The sequence below is a fragment of the Schistocerca americana genome, chromosome X (genome assembly GCF_021461395.2).
Source record: "Schistocerca americana isolate TAMUIC-IGC-003095 chromosome X, iqSchAmer2.1, whole genome shotgun sequence".
In the NCBI taxonomy this organism is placed as follows: domain Eukaryota; kingdom Metazoa; phylum Arthropoda; class Insecta; order Orthoptera; family Acrididae; genus Schistocerca; species Schistocerca americana.
This window is the reverse complement of record NC_060130.1, coordinates 533,393,419-533,419,032: the sequence shown is the minus strand read 5'-3', so window position 1 is coordinate 533,419,032 and position 25,614 is coordinate 533,393,419. Positions and strand designations below refer to the sequence as shown.

The 25,614-nt window shown below is 48.2% G+C and overlaps 1 protein-coding gene across 1 annotated transcript in view; it reads right to left on the bottom strand.

Annotated features, from left to right (window-relative positions):
• LOC124556133 (aquaporin AQPAe.a-like) overlaps positions 1–25,614 on the bottom strand; it is a 51,595-nt gene that overhangs the window by 5,481 nt on the left and 20,500 nt on the right. Inside the window, exons 2-4 of the mRNA XM_047130149.1 lie at positions 12,622–12,821; positions 7,978–8,121; positions 7,109–7,309 (exon numbers count right to left, since the gene is read on the bottom strand). Of these exons, the coding sequence (XP_046986105.1) occupies positions 7,109–7,309; positions 7,978–8,121; positions 12,622–12,821 (545 nt within the window). The remainder of the gene's footprint in view (positions 1–7,108; positions 7,310–7,977; positions 8,122–12,621; positions 12,822–25,614) is intronic.

Here is a 25,614-nt window from a genome sequence, read left to right as displayed (position 1 = left end):
TACCGTTTGGAGCCTTCACAAAAAGATGTTCAAGGTGACAAAGTCACAAGGTCTACATCTACATCTACATTGATACTCCGCAAGCCACCCAACGGTGTGTGGCGGAGGGCACCTTACGTGCCACTGTCATTACCTCCCTTTCCTGTTCCAGTCGCGTATGGTTCGCGGGAAGAACGACTGTCTGAAAGCCTCCGTGCGCGCTCTAATCTCTCTGATTTTACATTCGTGATCTCCTCGGGAAGTATAAGTAGGGGGAAGCAATATATTCGCTACCTCATCCAGAAACGCATCCTCTCGAAACCTGGCGAGCAAGCTACACCGCGATGCAGAGCGCCTCTCTTGCAGAGTCTGCCACTTGAGTTTATTAAACATCTCCGTAACGCTATCACGGTTACCAAATAACCCAGTGACGAAACGCGCCGCTCTTCTTTGGATCTTCTCTATCTCCTCCGTCAACCCGACCTGGTACGGATCCCACACTGATGAGCAATACTCAAGTATAGGTCGAACGAGTGTTTTGTAAGCCACCTCCTTTGTTGATGGACTACATTTTCTAAGCACTCTCCCAATGAATCTCAACCTGGTACCCGCCTTACCAACAATTAGTTTCATATGATCATTCCACTTCAAATCGTTCCGTACGCATACTCCCAGATATTTTACAGAAGTAACTGCTACCAGTGTTTGTTCCGCTATCATATAATCATACAATAAAGGATCCTTCTTTCTATGTATTCGCAATACATTACATTTGTCTATGTTAAGGGCCAGTTGCCACTCCCTGCACCAAATTCCTATCCGCTGCAGATCTTCCCGTATTTCGCTACAATTTTCTAATGCAGCAACTTCTCTGTATACTACAGCATCATCCGCGAAAAGCCGCATGGAACTTCCGACACTATCTACTAGGTCATTTATATATACTGTGAAAAGCAATGGTCCCATAACACTCCCCTGCGGCACGCCAGAGGTTACTTTAACGTCTGTAGACGTCTCTCCATTGATAATAACATGCTGTGTTCTGTTTGCCAAAAACTCCTCAATCCAGCCACACAGCTGGTCTGATATTCCGTAGGCTCTTACTTTGCTTATCAGGCGACAGTGCGGAACTGTATCGAACGCCTTCCGGAAGTCAAGAAAAATAGCATCTACCTGGGAGCCCGTATCTAATATTTTCTGGGTCTCATGAACAAATAAGGCGAGTTGGGTCTCACACGATCGCTGTTTCCGGAATCCATGTTGATTCCTACATAGTAGATTCTGGGTTTCCAGAAATGACATGATACGCGAGCAAAAAACATGTTCTAAAATTCTACAAGAGATCGACGTAAGAGATATAGGTCTATAGTTTTGCGCATCTGCTCGACGACCCTTCTTGAAGACTGGGACTATCTGTGCTCTTTTCCAATCATTTGGAACCCTCCGTTCCTCTAGAGACTAGCGGTACACGGCTGTTAGAAGGGGGGCAAGTTCTTTCGCGTACTCTGTGTAGAATCGAATTGGTATCCCGTCAGGTCCAGTGGACTTTCCTCTATTGAGTGATTCCAGTTGCTTTTCTATTCCTTGGACACTTATTTCGATGTCAGCCATTTTTTCGTTTGTGCGAGGATTTAGAGAAGGAACTGCAGTGCGGTCTTCCTCTGTGAAACAGCTTTGGAAAAAGGTGTTTAGTATTTCAGCTTTACGCGTGTCATCCTCTGTTTCAATGCCATCATCATCATCCCGTAGTGTCTGGATATGCTGTTTCGAGCCACTTACTGATTTAACGTAAGACCAGAACTTCCTAGGATTTTCTGTCAAGTCGGTACATAGAATTTTACTTTCGAATTCAATGAACGCTTCACGCATAGCCCTCCTTACGCTAACTTTGACATCGTTTAGCTTCTGTTTGGTCAACAGCGGAGCGGCGGCGACGAAAGCTGCATTGGACATTAGTAAGTAGCCGTCAAGAATCCAGACTAACCGAGCGTTAACCATGCGCTCCATCACCTTACAGACACAGCTTGTAAGAGAAATTGGGCGGCAACTAGAAGGAAGGTGTCTATCCTTCCCGGGTTTGGGTATAGGAACAACGACGGCGTCACGCCAACGCATGGGGACCTGACCTTCGGTCCAGACGCGATTGTAGGTACGAAGAAGGAAGCTTTTGCCCGCCGGAGAAAGGTGTGCCAGCATCTGAACGTGAATTGCATCTGGCCCCGGAGCAGAGGACCGGGACAGTGCAAGCACACATTCTAGTTCCCGCATAGTAAAGGGGGCATTACAAGTTTCCAGATTCAGCGAGTGGAAAGAAGGTCGCCGAGCCTCTTCTGCCTCTTTTCTGTGAAGGAAGGCAGGGTGGTAATGGGCGGAGCTTGAAACCTCCGCAAAAAACCGGCCGAAGGCGTTGGAGACAGCCACAGGATCAACAAGGACCTCATTACCTGAGGTCAGGCCAGGTACCGAGGAGTGGGCCTTAATGCCCGACAGCCGGCGCAGGCTACCCCAAACGACAGAAGAGGGAGTAAAACTGTTAAAGGAGCTGGTGAAAGAGGCCCAACAAGCTTTTTTGCTGTCTTTGATGACTCTACGGCATTGCGCTCGGAGTCGTTTGTATCTAATACAATTCGCCAACGTAGGATGGCGGCGAAAGGTGCGTAAAGCACGTCGCCGAGCACGGATAACGTCTCTACAAGTCTCATTCCACCAGGGGACGGAAACGCGACATGAAGAGGAGGTACGAGGAATGGAATTTTCGGCAGCATTTATGAAAACAGCCATGAGGTATTCGACCTGTGTCACAACTGGGAAAATCGTGGTCCGGAAAGGTCGCCAGGGTGGAGAAAAGTCCCCAGTCAGCTTTCGGTATGTCCCAGCTCGAAGAACGTGGGGATGGGGTGTGGTGCAGGAGACTAATGACACAGGGGAAGTGGTTGCTCGAATAGGTGTCAGAAAGGACATACCACTCGAAGCGACGGGCAAGAGTGGTAGAACCGATCGAGAGATCCAAGTGGGAGTAGGTACGAGTAGAGTCCGAGAGGAAACTCGGGGCGCAAGTATTGAGGCAGGCAAGATTGTGATGGTTGAAGACATCCGCCAAGAGGGAACCTCTTTGACAGGATGCAGGAGAGCCCCAAAGGGGATGATGGGCATTTAAGTCGCCAAACAATATAAACGGCGGAGGAAGCTGAACTATCAGGTGCATCATGTCAGCCCGACTAACAGCAGATGACGGAGTGTAGATGGTACAAACGGCAAAAGTAAAGGCAGAAAGAGTAATGCGGACAGCTATTGCTTGGAGTGGGGTGGTCAAAGGGATGGGATGGTAATAGACATCGTCCCGAACGAGCAACATGACCCCACCATGAGCTGGGATACCGTCCACAGGGGTGAGGTCATACCACTCCGAGGTATAGTGGGTAAAGGCAATACGGTCAGTCGGGCGCAACTTTGTTTCCTGGAGACCAAGGACGAGCGGACAGTGCAGGCGGAGGAGCAGTTGTAAATCCTCCCGATTATATCGAATACCTCTTATGTTCCAATGTAACAAGGCCATTGCTAGCCAAAAAAAAAAGAGGGGGGAACGAGACGGGGGAAGAGCTGGTCACCTCGACGGCCGCGTAGGGCCAGGTTTCGAGGGAACAACGCTACAACCGGCGGGAGGCGGATCCTGTTCCATCGAGTCGTCGCCAGCTGCGGCTGCTGTCCCTGGTTGTGTAGGAGTGGCAGCATCATTTGCCGACGAGAGGCCAGCTGAGCGCCTAGCAGAGTGTCCCGGCGAAACTGAGGGGAGCAGCGACTCACAGATGGAGCGTCAGACAAAACGCGCCGGGGTGGAGAGGGGGATAGAGAGTACTCCTTGGAGGCCTTCTTGGAAGGCCAATGAGGCTCAGGGATGGTAGGATGGACCCGAAGAAGGTCCTCACGCGTGGAGCCCGTTTTGGAACGCCGGACCTCGGAAGCTCGGGTCCGGAACGTTTCTCCGATGGACGCCTGAGAAGAGGATCGCTTCTCAGGCGGCGGGGGAGGAGGAGGAGGAGGAGGAGGAGGAGGAGGAGGAGGAGGAGGAGGAGGAGGAGGAGGAGGGTGGCCCCTGGGACACAGGGGGCGGGGGCCACGTGGGAGGAGTATTTGGAAGGGAGGGATTTGGGAAGCAGAGGCACGGACCCCCGGATGGGGGGAGGAGGCGGAGGGGCGACAGGATAGGGGTGAGGATACCGCGGAAGGAGTGGACACAACCGAGGCAAACGAAGTGGTCAACGGCACGGGATGGAGGCGGTCATACTTCTTCCTGGCCTCAGAATAAGAGAGACGATCAAAAGTTTTGAATTCTTGTATCATCTTCTGATACGCGGGGCAGTCTAAGGATCTAGGCGAGTGGGTGCCAGGACAATTAACGCACCGAGGTAGTGCGGTGCATGTATGTTCCTCACGAAGACGACGTCCACAATCGCCACAAAGGGGCTCAGCCTCACACCATGACGACATGTGCCCAAAGCGCAGACACCGAAAACAGCGCATAGGAGGTGGGACGTAAGGTCGCACGTCGCACCTGTAGCACATCACCTTTACCTTCTCTGGGAGAACGTCCCCCTCGAAGGCGAGGATAAAGGCTCCAGTGTCGATGCGACTGTCTTTGGGGCCGCGCTGGACTCGCCGGATGAAATGCATGCCTCGGCGCTCCAGGTTGGCCCTGAGCTCCTTATCAGATTGCAGCAGGAGGTTCCGATGAAAAATAACCCCCTGCATCCTATTTAGTGCCAGATGCGGGGCAATGGACACTGCGATGTCCTCTAGGTGGTCGCACGCCTGGAGCGCCGCCGACTGTGTGGCGGAGGTGGTCTTTATAAGAACGGACCCCGAACTCATCTTACTGAGAGCCTCGATTTCCCCGAAGACGTCCTCAATGTGCTGAACAAAGCACATGGGCTTGGAGGTGGCGAACGTCCCCCCATCGGTTCGAGAACAGACCAAACAGTGGGGGGAAGTACTTTGCCCCAAGCCAGCGGCCCTTTCCTTCCTCCCAGGGAGTGGCCAAGGGGGAGGGGGCAGGAGAAGCAGAACCAGAGACAGTACCTTTCTTTTTAAAAGACTCTGCCGCAGAGCGATCCGATAGATGTTTACGTTTCATCTGCGAAACGTCTGCCCCGATACCACCCAATCCGACCACGGGCTCTCCCCACGGGCGACACCCAGCCTCAGCAAGGGCCACCTGGCAGGATGACCGTTGCCGGGAGTCCTGATGCCCCAAGGAGACGGGCATCTACTCCTTGGCCGACGTGGGGAGGGTGCAGCTCAGGTATCGGCAGTACGATCCCTGTGTTGTCAGGGGGCTACAACCTAGAGGGTACATGACGACCCCACCACAACAGGCTGGCTACCGTGCTGGATTTCGGGTGCCATCGAAAGTCCATGATCGTAGGTGCAGATGGGGACGCACTATGGGCGTAACTTGTACAACTCATCAGGCGTTTAGGCCTAATTTGAAGAATAGCGGGTATGGTTACAATGCCAGTACAATGCTGAGTGCCAAGGTCTTAGTGCACTGAGGACCGGTGGTACACCACAGAAGGCGTCCTTCCCCAAAAGGCTCTTACTTCTGTAGAATTTTGAAAAATGGAGGTCAAACCCCAAGGGGGACCATCACATGGAAGGCCGAAACGGTTGAAACTCCTTTTAGTCGGCTCTTACGACAGGCAGGAATACCTCGAGCCTATTCTTACCCCAGACCCGCAGGAGGGGGGGGGGGGCTTGGAAGAATGTATGTGGTGTACCAGGAAGAACCTTTATATTCCCGGATTTATTGGATGTAAGTATCGCAATTGTCACGTACTAACCCAAATATGAAGACCATCCGTCAGTGGTTTTGCTTACAATCTACACACCTAATACAAGCAGTTCACACGCTGGGAAATAATTAACCTCATCTACAGCTGTAGTTACTGGCAGTTCGTATCTAAAATCGAACATCGGATAAGATTAAGTTTAACTAGCTGCAGAGTACCGTGGTTAGTTCAAAATTGAAGCGCGATAATGTAAGTTCCAGTATGGAAACACTGTAGAAAACAACCACTGCCTGGAATGACAAATTAATACAGTATACTATAGAAAGAAACGCTATGGAAACAAAGAAAGAACGATAATTTTACTAAATGGGACTGTAACTGACGCAATATGCTAAACAGAAGACACAGGGTACATCTGTTCGTCAGTTATGTCGGACGCTCGACGTGACTGTCACACTGCAGGATGACGCGCTGCTGGTGAAGCTCTCCTCCTGTAAGAACGGTGCATGAAAGAAGCATTGCATTGGCCCCATGTAAAGAGGCTGGACAAAAGCGTAGTGTCGTGGATACAGTGTCTCCAAGTGCAGTGCGGCGGAGGGTGGAGCACAATTGGTCCAACTTCAGCACACGTTGCCACAGCATTACAGGAGGAAGTTCCGCTGTGGGATGCTAATATGCAGTGCACGGCAATTTACTTGAAATTACGACATGCTTTTGAGGACTGCATAAAATTCTGCCCAACATCCAGCATTGATCTCCATACAAAATTCGCAGTGTTCAGGAGTAGCTTCAATGCTGACCTGCCAGTAACACGAACTTTTATTTTTGCTCGCATCGTATATACGAAGCCGTAGTGAATGGGCTTACGTAACAGTGCCTGAACTATTGAAAACCGAACATGTGCAGTAACGTACATTACGCAGTACCGTTTAATGTGCAACTCACCATGGATGTCCTATTGCTACTCCCCCTGCTGTTATACCATGTGTAAACACAGATCAAAGTTATGAGGGGCCGTTAAAACTGTTAGCGCTGTTTCTCTATACCATGAAAGGAGCCCATTAAAGTTTCTGCTGAACTAGATGCTACGGTAGAGACGCGAGTTTTGAACATTTAGGGCGGTATCTGAGGACATTAACCAATTTACTAATTAAATTGGTGTGCCAACTGATAAGCCGCCGATTCTATACTAGATGGCTGAATTCAGGCACTCCCACGATCAAATCGACGGATTTATTAGCCGTAGTCTCAAAGTTAGCACAGAAGCCAACTGCAGGCAAGAAACAGTCACTGAAATTAAGCCTTACCCATTAACAGGGACTTTATGTGCTCGGGAGACATACCGCGAACAAGTGGCAGGCTGTGATAGACATGCCGACAGTGAAGGGTCCTGCTGCTGCCGCCGCCGCCGCGACAGCGCTGTACACGGCCATCACGAGCACGAATGATATGACCATCTCCACGAAGCAGCCCTGCGTCGGCGTCACGTGCCGATTCAAGGCTGTAACGCCCAGCGTTGCGACCGTCTCGTTAGGTGTCAGGGCCTGCAACAATCAACACAAGGCTGCCAAGGTATCCTCTCACAGCCTACATTAAATTACCTTTAAAACCATTTCATATTGTCAAACGACAAAACAAATTTACTACAATTAACAGACGGATAAAGTTTGTCGTCTCATTACTAATAAGGCTGTTTTGTTTTCGGAGTTCTTCGACTGTACATTGATTCTTACGAACTCTCACCGAATTGGGATCTGTTCACCACATACCAGGGATTGGCCCTTACAGTTTATGTCCATTAAAACGCCTGAAACATTCTAGAATCGCGTGCTTCTGTTTACTATTCCCCGAGTGCCCGCGTGTAACTAATCGTTTTATGCGCAGAAATTAGTTAATTGAACCGGGATGTTTAAGTGGTAGGTCTGCACTCAATTTGCCCTTATTGGAAGACAATAGAAGCATCTAGGCTACGAAGATTATTTGAAGCCATTAGTTGCTGCTAACATCGACATCCAGTTGCCATACAACTGTATTCTGTACTATTTACTGCTTTAAGGCTTCATTCTTTGGCAACTAGTTGCCCTGTACAGTTATAACGCGTCAAAATTCCATCCTACTGTTTACTGCGTAGGTTTGAAGCGATGTCCTTCTCACCATTTAACTAACACTTGTTAGAACGAAATAACCACTTCAACAGGCCAGCTACGAGTACCTGGAGCACGAATGAGCCAGCGGTGGCGCCCACGCACTGCGCTGTCACGTACAGCAGAGCCTTCAGCAGGCCCAGGAAGCCTCCCACCACCAGGCCCACAGTCACTGCCGGGTTCACGTGAGCGCCACTTACGTAGCCCAGCGTCTGAAAGCAAACATTTTGGTCAATCACATTCATCTACTTCCACATACAAATATTTCAGTTGAACTACCCTGAGAGTAAGTTGAGTGGAAATGGATACGTTTAACCCTTTGTTTCCTGACATAAGAAAAAATTTACTTTAACATTTTCTTTGCAGAATTTATGCTATTGTGGCCTCAAATGACAGTAGGATTTTTTGTAAAATTTTATTTTATTTTTCACAACTTTTTTCTCTCCTGGTACTCAGAAGTACCGTCAGACTCCATGGACAGAATCACAACATGCGCAGAAAAATGCTCCAATTTTTTTAACTTTTACTTTATTCCACATAAATATTAAATATTTTTACATTAGAAAATTAATTAACAGAAATATGATATTTCTGAACTTTTTTTTTAATTTCGCATAAATTTATTCTAGAGCAACTTCACAATACATAATAACTTAGCTATACATTTTTGACAGTATATACATATCACATATTTAGTGATACCTCATGAAATTGTAGAAAAGTTCTTTTTCTCATTGCAGCACAAATACACTTTACATGTACTACATTGTGAATGTGGTCTCGACCGAATTTTATTTTTCGCACACATTTCGCATCGTCCTCTTTTACAACTGAACACTACAAAATGGTTTCCTCGGTTGCCAAGACGTACATCCTTCGGAATAGAAAAGTTATCCTCCTCCTCTTTGGGAGAGTTATTTCATCTTTACCAGAGTTTCTCTTTTTGAGATTTGGCACTTGCTGTTCATTCATTAGCCCTAGTCCCACAGAACGCCTGAATTCCAGCCGTGGCAGTGCCCTATGTAGATCACTGAAAATGACGTAAGCATTGACAAAAGCAATTTCTATTGCTCCCCAGAAGAGACGGTGCCACCATTTCTTTGATCGCTTGTCAAGACCTTAAGTTGAACGTAATCTGTCTGCATGATCGACACTACACATGTTTTTATTGTAATCACATACAATAACTGGACATGGTATAGTCATACCAGTTCCATCTTTCTGTTTTCTTGTCACTACGCTCTGTTCAGTGCCATGGAAGTTTGACGCAAAATGCAGTACTTTATTTTCCTTCCCTTGAAATACTGTTAGGTCTAAAGATGACTCTCTGATTTGATTTAGACATTTTTCTTTAGGTAAATTCCCTGGCAAACCTTTCCTGTTTGTTCTAATTGTTCCACAGGCAAATGTATTTACGGATTTCTGTGTGAGAAAAAGTGGACAGAACAACTAGTGAGAGGTAACGCATTGTTGCTACAATAAAGTGTTCGCACAACCTGACGGTACTAGTAAGTCCGCCTTATATTTTCCACTTTATCTCATTCACTTGTAACGTAATGCTTCCAACTATTATAAAAAAAAACAAAGAAGGTAAGTACATACAATGGAAAACTCAACGGAAGTTTCAATAAATTGCGCACAAATTCAGGCAACACCATCGAAAGAAGCACTCACAATCTTCTGTTTTCACAGCAGCGCGCGAAAAACAATTTCAAGCTCTGACCGCCAGAGAGGTCTATGTATTGCACAATAACATCTATGAAATAGTAGAGCAGAGTTACTGTTACGTACCGACAGGCTCTCAGATCACGAAACTGCACCACGAGAAAATAATGAGAGTCAAAACTTACTGGTACTTTTAATTACCGCCAGGCGACAAAGGGTTAAGTTGGTCATATTCTTACAATGCCTCTTCACTCGTTTATTGGATATCCCAGGTGCCAAACCATACAGAATTTTTTCTACAATTGCCTTAGGAAGAAGTGCATCGTCTTCGTACCAAGACGTGCTTACCTATGATACCAATTTGAATCCTGTGAACTTTTCGTCGACTGCTTTTCTACCAGTGAAGAACCTAATAGTATGCCTCTCTACTAGCTTTGTCACAAATTAAATCGTTTCTCAGTATTAGTGGGACTTCCGACAAAAACTGTTCCTGCTGTTTTGCCGCAAATGGATATTGCGACTATGCTTATCTGTTTAATAATGTTTTCGAACAACGAATTTCACATAAATGGAAGGAACCGATTGATAAATCTGTCGGATCGAAACCGGTCATCTCACTATTTGTGTGAATAGCGTTTTGAGTAGCCATTTTTCGAATGACACTGACCATTACTTCTACTCTTCATTTGTTTTCAGACACTCGCTCATTTCATGCAATGGCACCTTGTAACGCCGGAAATGCATATCCTCTTATTTCCACCTATTGTACTATAAATTTTTCCTTATTTTGTTACCTGCGTATGACATTTCTGTGTCTTTATATATTGTAGTTTTACTGTTTGTTATATATGCATTTATGTTGGTTTGTTTTGTGAATATTATTTGTATTTATACGCTGGGTCTGGCCTAGGTAAAACTATGCTATCGAACGAATACATCGATAGGTCGTGTGGAGAACAAAAGCGTTTAGGATCTTTGGTAGTGTTAACTCTGTCGCGTGGAGCGCGGGCAGAGGGGGAGTCTCGCTGGGGTGGTGCAGTGGAGCAGGTGTGTGGTGTGACGCTCCCGCGAGTTGCCGCGCTTTCGGGGTTGGGCAGCATGTAATTGCGCTCGACTTGCTATGATAGTTTCTGACACGATGTCGCGGACAGGAAGCATTAGCTGGCGCACATCGAGAGCCCGTTTCGCCTGGTGACGGTGTCGAGAAGAAGGCGCGCCAACATCCAGCTTCTGCAACAGCGACGGCCGACAATGAGTGACTGTCGCCACCTCCTCGATCGACGGCTTCAAACCTTCAATCAACCAACAAGGAAGACTGGAAGCACGTGAAGTTTTAGAACTGTATGCCAGACCTCACTTTTAAAACTGTTCAAATCACAAAATTACAGCAACGTAGCATGAACATTTGTTGCTCATTGACCCAACTGCATTACCAAGCAGGGTCCCTTCCTTTTCCGGAATGAACCCGAGTGTCGTTGAAATTAAAACGCCAGTATCATTCGATTTCACTGCTTTAATTTCAAAGGTCAGTTAAGGTATTGATAGCTGGCTACAATATTTAGATCACACAAGCACAAATTAAGAGTGCGAGTTTTGTTACCGTATTTTAGCTTACCTGTGACTACAGCTCAGCTTGGTACGTACTAAATTTTACTATTGTTAACTGTTCAGAATCATTTAATTCAAGATCAAAGTTAAATCTTTTATTTCTAAATTGCGTAGATTCAAGTAGCTTTTGAAATGATTGTTGAGGTAGTCCAAGACTAACCGTATTTTACTGAATTTCGATGTGCTTCAGAAAGCTCACTATTAACTTCAGTCACTAAATTAACTTTCGATTTTCCGGTTTTATTAATTCTTTTGCTAAATTAAGTCAGAGTGTAGCGAAATTTATTACTTCTGACAAACTTTCAGTTTTCACACTACACGTGTCAACCTTCAGTTGCCACGCTTCTAGTACTAATTATATGTGTAATAACCTTTCTTCTTCAGTTACTATAGTAATTGTCCTTAGGACTGGCGACCGTAATTTCCCCCAAATCTCAAATATCTAATTACCGCTAATTAATTGTTAACGTAACGGCCGCACATTTACTTTATTAACTTTACCCATTTTCAAAATTAATTTCCACCAGTTTCATTTGCATTTTTCCTTTTATTTAGATGTAACCCTTTCCTCCCTCTTTACCGATAAATTAACTTCGGTGACGATTGCTTTTTCCCAAATTTCCATTAGGTACACGCTGTTTAATTTTTCACTGTCATTAAGGTCGATAAGTGAGGGGGAGGTTACAACCTTTCAAGCCATTCCTGCAGCGGATGTGTGAAATACTTGCGTGAGAGCAAGGGCAATGAGTTACAGGCCAGCCATTAAGCTATTCTGACAGAACTGCAATCAGAAAGGTCAATACGAGTGAGCTTGATGAGTTAAGATGCTGACAATTACCTCATCAAATTTTCGTTTCCTAGGGACTGAACAGTTCAATACTGTGCACAGACGAGCACCTCTAGTTGCTACCGCCACACACAACATTCACCACATTTAAGCAATGCGATTCCTTGGTGGGGGGGGGGGGGGGTATTTTCACATTTTAATTATTAAGTCAATATAAATCCTACCTTGTCCCGTACCTGATAACCAATTTAAGGCCATTTTCAATTACGTGGAAATAATGCGCACAATACGGATCACAACGTCTTTGCCGCGAACTTAGTAAAACTGACAATTTCAGCTGAAGAGGCTACTTCCTACAGCCTTTACATGGCCTGCGAGCTTCCACATCTTGTCTGACATTTTCCATGAACGAGACACTAAGAAAGCACAGACATCCAGCACACACTGTTTTCTTACTGCACTTTGCGCCACTACTATCGAGGTACGCCGCTATGACCAGGTACTTTCTAGTCAGTAGCAGTTGAATCTGCCTAAATTCCATTTGCGATACGCAGCTCATTACACTTGTGCCATTATTTCCCCCCGCTACTGGCAAGCTGAACGAGTGACCATTTCTTGCTCTCTAGAATGCGACCAATATTGCGATACCTACCTGCACGATGCATGTGACAGTAAGTCCAAATGTCAGGGCCACCTGAACAGTCGTCGGCTGGTAGCCTCCCGACCACGCCGTTGTAGTCGAGCCACACCCGACGACCACCAGCAGGAACGTGCCGAGGAGCTCAGCAGCCAGCTGTACCACCACTGTTTTCCAGGGCTTCATCTCGTCTAACCTGATCAGGTTCAGGACGCCTAGAACGTAAGCACAGTGTCACTTCCGTGATTATGACATTGCAAGATTCAAGCATAGAAGTGAATTTGCCATAGTCTTGTGAAAACACTGATGACAATGAGCAGCAAGTAGTGGGGGCGATCACCACTTAAATGGCGATGACCAACGACAGTGCCCAATACGCAACCTAGCTAAAATGTTTTCGCGGCGAGAGGACGGAAAGGAGGTCGGCGAAGCCATTGGGAAAGGTTTCATGCCCCAGAGCTTGTTCCCATGAAGGGATGAACAGTGGTAATAAAGTAGCCACCTGCTGACAGACGGCAACACAGATCATCGTAAGGAATGGAAGAACTAACAGACCGAGGTAGGAGGACTGCAGACTTGGCAGCAGCGTCAGTAGCCTTGTTTCCCGTGAGACTGACGTGTCCAGGAACCCACATAGACATCACGGTGGCTCCCTCAATCTCTTAGCGTGTAAGGTCCAAGGAAGCTTCATCTTCCTCACTCTTGACTATGTACAGCACACACAGGCTCTGCAGGGCACAGAGATTCTGGTTGGTTGGTTGGTTGTTTGAGGTTTAAGGGACCAAACAGCAAGGTCATCAGTCCCTTGTTTCAAATATGCTCCATTCCGCTAATGGGACATCTCAGTAAAGTCAGAACAATAAAACGGAAAATGGGAAAAAACGTAAAAAGGCAGTCATGTTGTCATTGGTAAAAAACAAAATGAGGGAAGTCGGCAAGAGAACGAACCCAACACTACGCTGAAGCAGCATAGGCAAGACCACCTGTGACTTAAAAGGTGCAACCGCTAGAATGTAGAAAGTACGTATGGGAATAGAAAGACTAACCAAGCCTTTAAAAAAAAAAAAGGGCAAAAACAGAGTAAAAGGAAAAGAAGAGGATTTCGGTCAGGGAGGTGAATCAGGAATCTCCAAACACTGCTTACAGTGGGAGACAGCCAAACACTCACAGCCCTGCCCCAACACCAGAGAGATTAAAAACCTTAAAACTGAGAATAAAAACCACTTTCCCGGAGGAAACCGAGAACCAGAGAGACCATCTGGGAATCGTCAGCCAACATCAAAGGTAAAGTGTGGTCGAGTCCTTTCGGGAGAGGCGAAAGGAAGAACGCCACGGGCCTGGTGTCTTTTTTTTGGTAGGGTTTAAGGGCGCTCAACTGCTGAGCTCATTAGCGCCCAGTCACTGGTGTTGGAGCACATGGAATCTGCTAAAACTCAAAGGGATGGAGGGACATCAGAAGGACCTGACAAAGATGCAGATAAAATAAGTAAAAAGGTTAAATGTCTTTGGACAAGCCAGTTAAAGTTATAAAACGCAGAATACGAGCAGCTGCTCGAGCGTCATCAGCTAAAACATCCGGTAAAGTAGATGGCAGGGACAGGATAACACGAAATTGACTAAAACGAGGACACGACAATAAAACATGGCGCACCGTTAATGCCTGACCACAAGGGCACTGCGGGGCTGGGTCACCGGAGAGCAGGTAGCGGTGGCTAAACCGGCAATGCCCAGTCCGCAACCTGGTCAGAAGGACCTCCTCGCGCCGAGATGGTCGGGAGGAGGTTGTCCAAGCAGTTGGGAGCGGTGTTACTGCCCGGAGCTTGTTTCCTTGGAGGGATGACCAAGCATCCCACCACAACGACACAAGCCTCTTACATACAGGCCCACGAACGTCAGATGACGGGACACAATGGGAGGCTGGCCGAGGCAGGAGGACTGCAGCCTTGGCTGCAGCATCCGCAGCCTCATTCCCAGGCAGTCCTACATGTCCGGGAACCCACAGAAAGCTGACAGAACCAGCATTATCAGCGAAAGAATGGAGGGACTGCTGTATCCGTTGAATCAAGGGAAGGACCGGAGTGGGAGCTCCAAGGCTCTGAAGAGCACTGAGTGAGTCAGAGCAGAGTACATACGATGAATGGCGGTGGCGGCGGGCATACTGAACGGCCTGATGGAGAGCAAAAAGCTCGGCCGTAAAGCTCGAACATTGGTCGAGGAGCCGGTATTTAAAAGTGGCGGCCCCAACGACAAAGGCACAGCCGACACCACCGTCAGTTTTGGAGCCATCGGTGTAAATAAAGGTGTGACCGGCAAGTCGAGCACGAAGATCGACAAACCGTGAGCAATACACTGCAGCCGGAGTACCCTCCTTCGGGGGTGAGCCGAGGTCGAGATAAATATGAACCGGAGCCTGGAGCCAAGGTGGTGTCGGGCTCTCACCCTCTCTGAAGGGCAAAATCCAATTGTCGAAGCAGGCAACGGAAGCGGACTCCGGGGGGCAGCAGGGCAGACACATACAACCCGTACTGACGGTCGAGAGAATCGGCGAAGAAGGACTGATAAGAGGGGTGGTCGAGCATTGACAACAGCTGGCAGGCATACCGACACAGCAGTATGTCGCGCCGGTAGGTCAATGGTAATTCGGCAGCTTCAGCATAAAGACTCTCGACAGGACTAGTGTAGAAGGCTGGGGTCACAAGACGTAACCCCCGGTGGTGGATGGAGTTGAGACGGCGTAAGAGGGATGGCCGAGCGGACGAGTAGACGAAGCTCCCATAATCCAGCTTCGAGCGGACAATAGACTTACGCAAGCGAAGCAAGACAGTGCGATCCGTTCCAAGGTGAACCGCTAAGAACTCTTAGGACATTAAGGGAACGTGTACAACAGGCTGCCAAATAAGAGACATGTGGAGACCAACACAGTTTCCTGTCCAACGTGAGCCCTAGAAACTTAGTTGTTTCCACAAATGGGAGAACGACGGGACCGAGATATAAGGATGGTGGAAGGAACGCTTTATATCGCCAAAAGTTGATACAAACTGTCTCCTCTTCAGACAACCGGAAGCCATTTGCCACACTCCATGAGTATAGGCTGTCTAGACAACGCTGAACGCAGCGCTCCAGGAGGCATGCTCTCTGGGCACTGCAGTAGATCGCGAAGTCATCGACGAGGAGAGAGCCTGAGACATTAGGTGGAATGCAATCCATAATTGGATTGATCGCGATGGCAAAAAGGGCTACGCTCAAGACTGAGCCCTGAGGCACTCCATTCTCCTGGAGGAAGACCTCAGACAATACAGAACCCACACGTACCCTCAACTTTCGATCCGTTAAAACGGAATCAATAAAAAGGGGCAGGCGACCGCATAGGCCCCACCTGTGCATAGTGCGGAGGATACCTCCTCTCCAACAGCTATCATAAGTCGTCTCCAAATCGAAAAACACTGCTACCGTTTGGCGCCTTTGCAAAAAGTTGTTCATGATTAATGTCGACAAGGTCACAAGGTGGTCAACAGCGGAGCGGCGGCGACGAAAGCCGCATTGGACATTTGCAAGTAGCCGTCGAGATTCAAGAATCCAGACTAACCGAGCATTAACCATGTGCTCCATCACCTTACAGACACAGCTTGTAAGAGAAATGGGGCGGTAACTAGAAGGAAGGTGTCTATCCTTCCCGGGTTTGGGTATAGGAACAACGACGGCGTCACGCCAACACATGGCGACCTGACCTTCGGTCCAGACGCGATTGTAGGTACGAAGAAGGAAGCTTTTGCCCGCCGGAGAAAGTTGTGCCAGCATCTGAACGTGAAAGGGATCTGGCCCCGGAGCAGAGGACCGGGACAATGCAAGCGCACGTTCGAGTTCCCGCATAGTAAAGGGGGCATTGTAAGTTTCCAGATTCAGCGAGTGGAAGGAAGGTCGCCGAGCCTCTTCTGCCTCTTTCCTAGGAAGGAAGGCAGGATGGTAATGGGCGGAGCTTGAAACCTCCGCGAAAAAGCGGCCAAAGGCGTTGGAGACAGCCACAGGATCAACAAGGACCTCATTACCTGAGGTCAGGCCAGGTACCGAGGAGTGGGCCTTAATGCCCGACAGCCGGCGCAGGCCACCCCAAACGACGGAAGAGGGAGTAAAACTGTTAAAGGAGCTGGTGAAAGAGGCCCAACAAGCTTTTTTGCTGTCTTTGATGACTCTACGGCATTGCGCTCGGAGTCGTTTGTATTCAATACAATTCGCCAACGTATGATGGCGGCGAAAGGTGAGTAAAGCACTTCATCGAGCACGGATAGCGTCCCTAGAAGCCTCGTTCCACCAGGGGACGGAAACGCGAGGTGAGGAAGAAGAGGTAGTACGAGGAATGGAACGTTCGGCAGCATTGATGGTAACAGCCGTGAGGTATTCAACCTGACTGTCACAACTGAGAAAATTGTGGTCCGGAAAGGTCGCCAGGGAGGAGTGAAGTCCCCAGTCAGCTTTCGGTATGTTCCAGCTCTAAGGACGTGGGGATGAGGTGTGGTGCAGGAGACGAACGACACAGGGGAAGTGGTCGCTCGAATAGGTGTCAGAAAGCGCATACCACTCGACCCGACGGGCAAGAGTGGGAGAACAGATCGAGAGGTCCAAGTGGGAGTAGGTATGAGTAGAGTCCGAGAGGAAAGTCGGGGCGCTGGTATTGAGGCAGACAAGATTGAGATGGTTGAAGACATCCGCTATGAGTGAGCCTCTTGAGCAGGATGCTGGAGAGCCCCAAAGGGGTTGAAGTCGCCAAACAATAAGAACGGCGGGGGAAGCTTAACTATCAGGTGCATCATGTCAGCCCGACTAACAGCAGATGACTGCAGTGTAGATGGTACAAACTGAAAAAGGAAAAGCAGAAAGAGTAATACGGACAGCTATTGCTTGGAGTGGGGTGGTCAATGGGATGGGATGGTAATAGACATCGTCCCGAATGAGCAACATGACCCCACCATGAGATGGGATACCGTCCACAGGGGTGAGGTCATACCGTTCCGAGGTATAGTGGGTAAAGGCAGTACGGTCAGTCGGGCGCAACTTGGTTTCCTGGAGACCAAGGACGAGCAGACAGTGCAGGCGGAGAAGCAGTTTTAATTCCTCCCGATTAGATCGAATACCTCTTATGTTCCAATGTAACAAGGCCATCGCTAGTCAAAAAGTTGGGATGCGGTTCCATCGAGTCGTCGCCAGGTGCGGCCGCTTTCCCTGGTTGTGTAGGAGGGGCAGCATCATTTGCCGGCGAGAGGCCAGCTGAGCGCCTGGCAGCAGAGCGTCCCGGCGAAACTGAGGACGGCCGGGAGCAGCGACTCACGGATTGAGCTTCAGACGAAACGCGCCGGGGTGGAGAGGGGGATAGAGACTTCTTGGAGGCCTTCTTGGAAGGCCGAGGAGGCACAGGGATGGTGGGCTGGTCCCGAAGAAGGTCCTCACGCGCGGGGTCTGTTTTGGAACACCGGACCTCTGAAGCCGAGGTCCGGAACGTTTCCCCGATGGACGCCTGAGAAGAGGAACGCTTCTCAGGTGGCGGGGGGAGAGAAGGAGGAGGAAGGGTGGCCCCTGGGGCAGAGGGGGTGGGGGCCACGGGGGAGGATTTGGAAGGGAGGGATTTGGGAGGCGGAGGCAGAGCCCCCTGATGGGCGGAGGAGGCGGAGGGGGGACAGGATAGGGGTGAGGATACCGCGGAAGGAGTGGACACAACTGAGGCAAACGAAGTGGTCAACGGCACGGGATGGAGGCGGTCATATCTTCCTGGCCTCAGAATAAGAGAGCCGATTCAAAGTTTTGAGTTCTTGTATCTTCTTCTTCTGATATGCGGGGCAGTCTGAGGATCTAGGCGAGTGGATGCCAGGACAATTAATGCACCGAGGTGGTGGGGTGTATTTATGTTCCTCACGAAGAGGATGTTCACAATCGCCACATAGGGGCTCAGCCTCACACCATGACGACATGTGCCCAAAGTGCAAACACCGAAAACAGCGCATAGGAGGCGGGACGTAAGGTCGCACGTCGCACCGGTAGCACATCACCTTTACCTTCTCTGGGAGAACGTCCCCCTCGAAGGCGAGGATAAAGGCCCCAGTGTCGATGCGACGGTCTTTGGGGCCGCGCTGGACTCGCCGGACGAAATGCACGCCTCGGCGCTCCAGGTTGCTCTGAGCTCCTCATCAGATTGTAGCAGGAGGTCACGATGAAAAATAACCCCCTGCGTCCTATTTAGTGCCAGATGCGGGACAATGGACACTGGGATGTCCCCTAGGCGGTCGCACGCCTGGAGCGCCGCCGACTGTGTGGCGGTGGTGGTCTTGATAAGAACGGACCCTGAACGCATCTTGCTGAGAGCCTCGATTTCCCTGAAGATGTCCTCAATGTGCTGAACAAAGAACATGGGCTTGGAGGTGGCGAACGTCCCCCCATCGGTTCGAAAACAGACCAAATAGCGGGGGAAGTACTTCGCCCAAGCCGGCAGGCCTGTCCCTCCTCCCAGGGAGTGGCCAAGGGGGAAAGGGCAGGAGAACCAGAACTAGAAACGGTACCTTTCCTTTTGAAAGGCTCAGCCGCAGAGCGACCTGATACGTGTTGACGTTTCATCTGCGAAACGTCCGCCCCGATACCACCCACTCCTACCAGGGGCTCTCCCCATGGGCGCCACCCAGCCTCAGCAAGTGCCACCTGGCAGGATGACCGTTGCCGGGAGTCCCGATGCCCCAAGGAGACGGGCATCTACTCCTTGGCCGACATGGGGAGGGTGCAGCTCAGGTATCGGCAGTATGATCCCTGTGTTGTCAGGGGGCTACAACCTAGAGGGTACATGACGACCCCACCACAACAGGCTGGCTACCGTGCTGGATTTTTGGTGCCATGGAAAGTCCATGATCACTGGTGCAGATGGGGACGCACTATGGGAGTAACTGGTACAACCAATGAGGAGTTTAGGCCCAATTTGAGTAATAGTGGGTATGGTTACAAGGCCGGTACAATGCTGAGTGCCAAGGTCTTAGTGCACTTAGGACCAGTGGTACACCACGTAAGGTGTCCTTCCCCAAAAGGCTCGTATTTCTGTAGAATTTTGAAAAATGGAGGTCAAACCCCAAGGGGGACCATCACATGGAAGGCCGAAACGGTACAAACTCCTTTCAGTCGCCTCTTACGACAGGCAGGAATACCTCGAGCCTATTCTTACCCCGGACCCGCAGGGGGGCCCAAAAGTGTACATAGCGACCCCACCACACAGGCTGGTTACTGTGCTGGTTATGTACCCTAACATCAATGACGCGAAGGGGAAGACTGAACTATGAGGGCACACGCCGTGCTCGCCGCGCCCCTGGGGTGCGGGGGAGGGGATCAGGGTATAAAAGTAATGTAGAAGACCATGTAAAGAGAAAGCACGTTGAAAGCTAGAAAAACCATGGATTATTAATGAAGGTGAGGGATCGACTAGTGAGCTAGAGCAAGTGCAATATATAAGTTGACTCTTACAGAGAAGGTAACAAATGTTTAACGGTCGTTGCTGCTGCTTCATCACAAGCAGTCAGTAAAGTGACGTAATGGCGCTGATTTTTCTACGGCAACACTACCCCAAGGAAATTTCATCATTTGGGAAAACGAAGTGAAAGCCAATGTATCTTAACGTGACCCAGCCGTCTGAAGATGAACTTGCCGCTTCTAAACCGGTAACGGCACTATAAATAAATAGCATAGTAGAAAGTGGCTGGTTGCTGTTATCTTCTCTGTAAAGGTCAACCCATATTTTGTACACAGCCACAGGATCAATGTCAGTTTTCGACAAAACAGCAAGGGCAAGAGGTGCAACAAAAGTCGAGAATCCATATAAAAAAGTAATGGAAGTGTTTTACGACTTCAGTTTAAAAGTCAAGAGAATTTGATCCTCTTTAGGCACAAATGATTGCTAGTGGTATGCTACCGTACAGAACGACAATCAAGGTTTTAAAAATTGTTCATGCCTTAGCAGGTATGAGTTGCCAGATAGAACCACTCAAATATTCACTGACCCAAAAACTGTATGAGGAGACAAATTACAAAAAGCTCTTACAAAATGTTATTTTGAGCGTTACAACAGACATATTGAGAGGCAACGCAAATTAAGACATACTGACATTGACTTGCCAGTTTATAATGGACGAACAATTTTTACTATCACCCACATCACAAGTGACAAAAATTGCACGTCACAATACAAAAGCTATGGTACATTTAACTAATTTTTTTTGATGTTTCTTTAACTGGTCGATGCCATGCTGTGATTCAGTTCTTTCTTATGATCAGTCCATGTCGGTAAAACTCAAGTCAGTATAGCTTGTGAAGTTTTTCTTGGCAGCTTAACCTGCGACAACCACCTTCACCCAACCCCCTCTTGTCGACAGGAAACTGTAGACGTGGCATTTGTGTTCTGTTTACGTACACTGCCAACCTTAACAGGCAGTAACGGGCTTCATCAGGCTAAATTTAATTATTCATTACAAAAAATTACATTGGAACGTTGATGTCCCTCTAAAGCGCACATTTTTACTGCTGCGCGTGATTTTTAGCAGACCGCCCAAGGTTTTCACTTCGAGTTTGTACCGTAACAGTAACAAGTGAGAACTAACGACAACCAAACGACGTCAAAACCAGAATTAACACAGCATCGCAAAACAGCTGGTCGTGGCGTTACTGTCACTGTGTTGCTGTCTCTTGAGTATATAAAGAACGTATTTTGGTGTGCGATTTATACTGAAGTGCTTCCATTGTATTAGCGAATCTGAACGGAATTAAAACTTCTGGTGCTTATAAAATGGCGTCAATATTGATGCATATCTTTTGCCAAAAACAGCTAATCATGGCAAGTTGTAAATATAGGCCATATTAACCGAACTGTAATTTCAGTGGTAATGGAAAACTCTGCTATTGTATAATTTAAGCTGCTTACTAACTTTCAGCATACTGCATGTGAAAAACTGTCCGTGATCTTACTTTAAGAAGAAATAAAAAATAGACACTTCTCAGTGCAACTTATCACGGACCTACAACCGTTTATTTCTATTTTAAGCCGTTATATCGCAACTACAATGAAGACGACGAAAGACTATCAGAATCTGTCAAGTGCGAAATTTGAGCGGCCCGGATATATTATAGTAATATAAAGGTTTGATTGGTGAAGGTGCCTGCAATGCTGTCTCTCCAATCACCTTTCCTTACCCTTCATCACCACTGCATCCTTTATACCGCTCTGTGAGCTTCCCTCCGCGAACAGCTAAACTCTGAAGAAAACTTCTACAACCCATACGTTTTGTCGACTGCATTAAGATGAGTGCTGCCTACCTCATATGTAGTAGTTTTAGCACTACAGTAGAGTTATGGCCCCATTATTTTGTATTCAGCGTCAACTGAGAACCACCACTGGTCTCTTCAGTGCGCTTTCACTGTACCTTCTTCCTTCAGTATGCAGTTTATACGATATCTGCTGCAGTTCATCAGCAAGCGTGCGCACCTAAGAAAGCAGTATTGCATGAGAAAACAGTGAACATTTCCTCTCACCTACTCCTCGTGGTGATCGTTCTCTCTCTCGTTCTCTTCCTGATTTCTCCGTGTTACCGAGACACGGAAGTTCAACTTAGCATTGACAAGTAATATATTGGTCCGATCTTTATGAGATTTTTTATATATGAAAGTAATTTTACGTGTAGCAACATGTTGAAAAAATATTGAGGGTATTATTAAAATTTTCGGACGTATTGGCAGTTAATCTTAACATCAATTTTTTCAGGTCAATCAGATCTGATTAGACTACCATACTCGTGATAAAACAGTAGAAGTGGTGACAGACAACGGCGCAGTTATGAAGAAACTGCCGAAATCTTAAGGATTCGATATTCACCCTGTTCCACCCACAGCGTGACTTACAGTACAGGACTTTCAAAGTGGAGCCACTTTCCGAAATGTATTGACAACAAAGGCTATTGGGAATTTCCTTCATAACTGTACACTAGCCACTGACAAACAGCGCAATCTTCAGAAAAGAGAAAACAAGAAAGAAAACATGTAAGCGGTGTCGACTCGATCGAACATGCTCAAAAGAATTCAGTGCGAAATGAGCTTGCGATAGCAATCAATGAAAGTTCAAAAGCATGGCCTTCCCTCACAGTTGAAAATTACTTAGCTATACAAAAGAACATGTCGAACCTTCTGAGGTAACAAACACAATCTCAGGTGAGTCATACGTCACTGTAATTATACATCTTATACGAGGTATCACTGCAAAGTTATCAGACTTGGAAATCACCTTAATGATGCACGAAGTATTCTGTACGCCTTGGTTAAACCAGTAAATGAAAAACTATTTAACGCACGGACTTTATATGCTTGCGACATTAGATCCTACGTTTAAAAACTTAGTTTCGGAACATTTCAGGTGGCAGACAATGCTGCGCAATTACTTCAGAGTACGTTGCTATTATCGCATCAACATCAAGAACTTGCCCCCTTCTAACAGCCGTGTACACCAAGTCTCTAGAGGAACGGAAGGTTCCAAATGATTGCAAAAGAGCACAGGTAGTCCCAGTCTTCAAGAAGGGTCGTCGGGCAGATACGCAAAACTGTAGACCTATATCTGACATCTATCTGTTTTAGAATTTTAGAACCTGTTTTTTGCTAGCGTATCATGTCATTTCTGGAAACCCAGAATCTACTGTGTAGGAATCAACATGGATTCCGGAAACAGCGATCGTGTGAGACCCAACTCGCTTTATTTGTTCGTGAGACCCACAAAATACACTCCTGGAAATGGAAAAAAGAACACTGACACCGGTGTGTCAGACCCACCATACTTGCTCCGGACACTGCGAGAGGGCTGTACAAGCAATGATCACACGCACGGCACAGTGGACACACCAGGAACCGCGGTGTTGGCCGTCGAATGGCGCTAGCTGCGCAGCATTTGTGCACCGCCGCCGTCAGTGTCAGCCAGTTTGCCGTGGCATACGGTGCTCCATCGCAGTCTTTAACACTGGTAGCATGCCGCGACAGCGTGGACGTGAACCGTATGTGCAGTTGACGGACTTTGAGCGAGGGCGTATAGTGGGCATGCGGGAGGCCGGGTGGACGTACCGCCGAATTGCTCAACACGTGGGGCGTGAGGTCTCCACAGTACATCGATGTTGTAGCCAGTGGTCGGCGGAAGGTGCACGTGCCCGTCGACCTGGGACCGGACCGCAGCGACGCACGGATGCACGCCAAGACCGTAGGATCCTACGCAGTGCCGTAGGGGACCGCACCGCCACTTCCCAGCAAATTAGGGACACTGTTGCTCCTGGGGTATCAGCGAGGACCATTCGCAACCGTCTCCATGAAGCTGGGATACGGTCCCGCACACCGTTAGGCCGTCTTCCGCTCACGCCCCAACATCGTGCAGCCCGCCTCCAGTGGTGTCGCGACAGGCGTGAATGGAGGGACGAATGGAGACGTGTCGTCTTCAGCGATGAGAGTCGCTTCTGCCTTGGTGCCAATGATGGTCGTATGCGTGTTTGGCGCCGTGCAGGTGAGCGCCACAATCAGGACTGCATACAACCGAGGCACACAGGGCCAACACCCGGCATCATGGTGTGGGGAGCGATCTCTTACACTGGCCGTACACCACTGGTGATCGTCGAGGGGACACTGAATAGTGCACGGTACATCCAAACCGTCATCGAACCCTTCGTTCTACCATTCCTAGACCGGCAAGGGAACTTGCTGTTCCAACAGGACAATGCACGTCCGCATGTATCCCGTGCCACCCAACGTGCTCTAGAAGGTGTAAGTCAACTACCCTGGCCAGCAAGATCTCCGGATCTGTCCCCCATTGAGCATGTTTGGGACTGGATGAAGCGTCGTCTCACGCGGTCTGCACGTCCAGCACGAACGCTGGTCCAACTGAGGCGCCAGGTGGAAATGGCATGGCAAGCCGTTCCACAGGACTACATCCAGCATCTCTACGATCGTCTCCATGGGAGAATAGCAGCCTGCATTGCTGCGAAAGGTGGATATACACTGTACTAGTGCCGACATTGTGCATGCTCTGTTGCCTGTGTCTATGTGCCTGTGGTTCTATCAGTGTGATCATGTGATGTATCTGACCCCAGGAATGTGTCAATAAAGTTTCCCCTTCCTGGGACAATGAATTCACGATGTTCTTATTTCAATTTCCAGGAGTGTATTAGACACAGGCTCCCAGGTAGATGCTGTTTTCCTTGACTTCCGGAAGGCATTCGATGCAGTTCTGCTCTGTCGCCTGATAACTTAAGAGCCTACGGAATATCAGACCAGCTGTGTGGCTGGATTGAAGAGATTTTAGCGAACAGAACACGGCATGTTATCAATGGAGAGACGTCTACAAACAAAGTAACCTCAGGCGTGCCACAGGGGAGTGTTATGCGACCATTGCTTTTCGCAATATATATATATATATATAAATGACCTAGTAGATAGTGTCGGAAGTTCCATGCGGCTTTTCGTGGATGATTCTGTAGTATACAGAGAAGTTGCAGCGAAATGCAGGAAAATCTGCAGCGGATAGGCACTTGGTGCAGGGAGCTTTTTTGTTTTGGTTTTAGGGCGAAAAAATTGCTATGGTCATTAGCGCCCGGTCCGTGACTTAGGAAACATTAAAAAACCGGAAATGGAAACCAGCAGCAATGGGAACGAAACAAAAAATTGGAGAAACTAAAAGCAGAAGGAAGGCTTAAACATCCACTACAGAAAGGGGTTGGTTGTCCCCAAAAAAGATTCAAATGACTGAGGTCATTTCACTGGCACTAATAAACTCGAGAAAGCGATCGGCCAAGCGCGTGTCATCTGCTAAAATTGACGATATATCAGGCGACAGCTGTATACGGGCGCGTAACGGAGTAAAATAGGGGCACTCAATTAAAAGGTGTCTTACCGTCCACAGCTGAGAGCAGTGGGGACAGAGTGGGGGAGGATCGCCGCTTAAAAGATGTCGATGGCTAAAACGACAGTGCC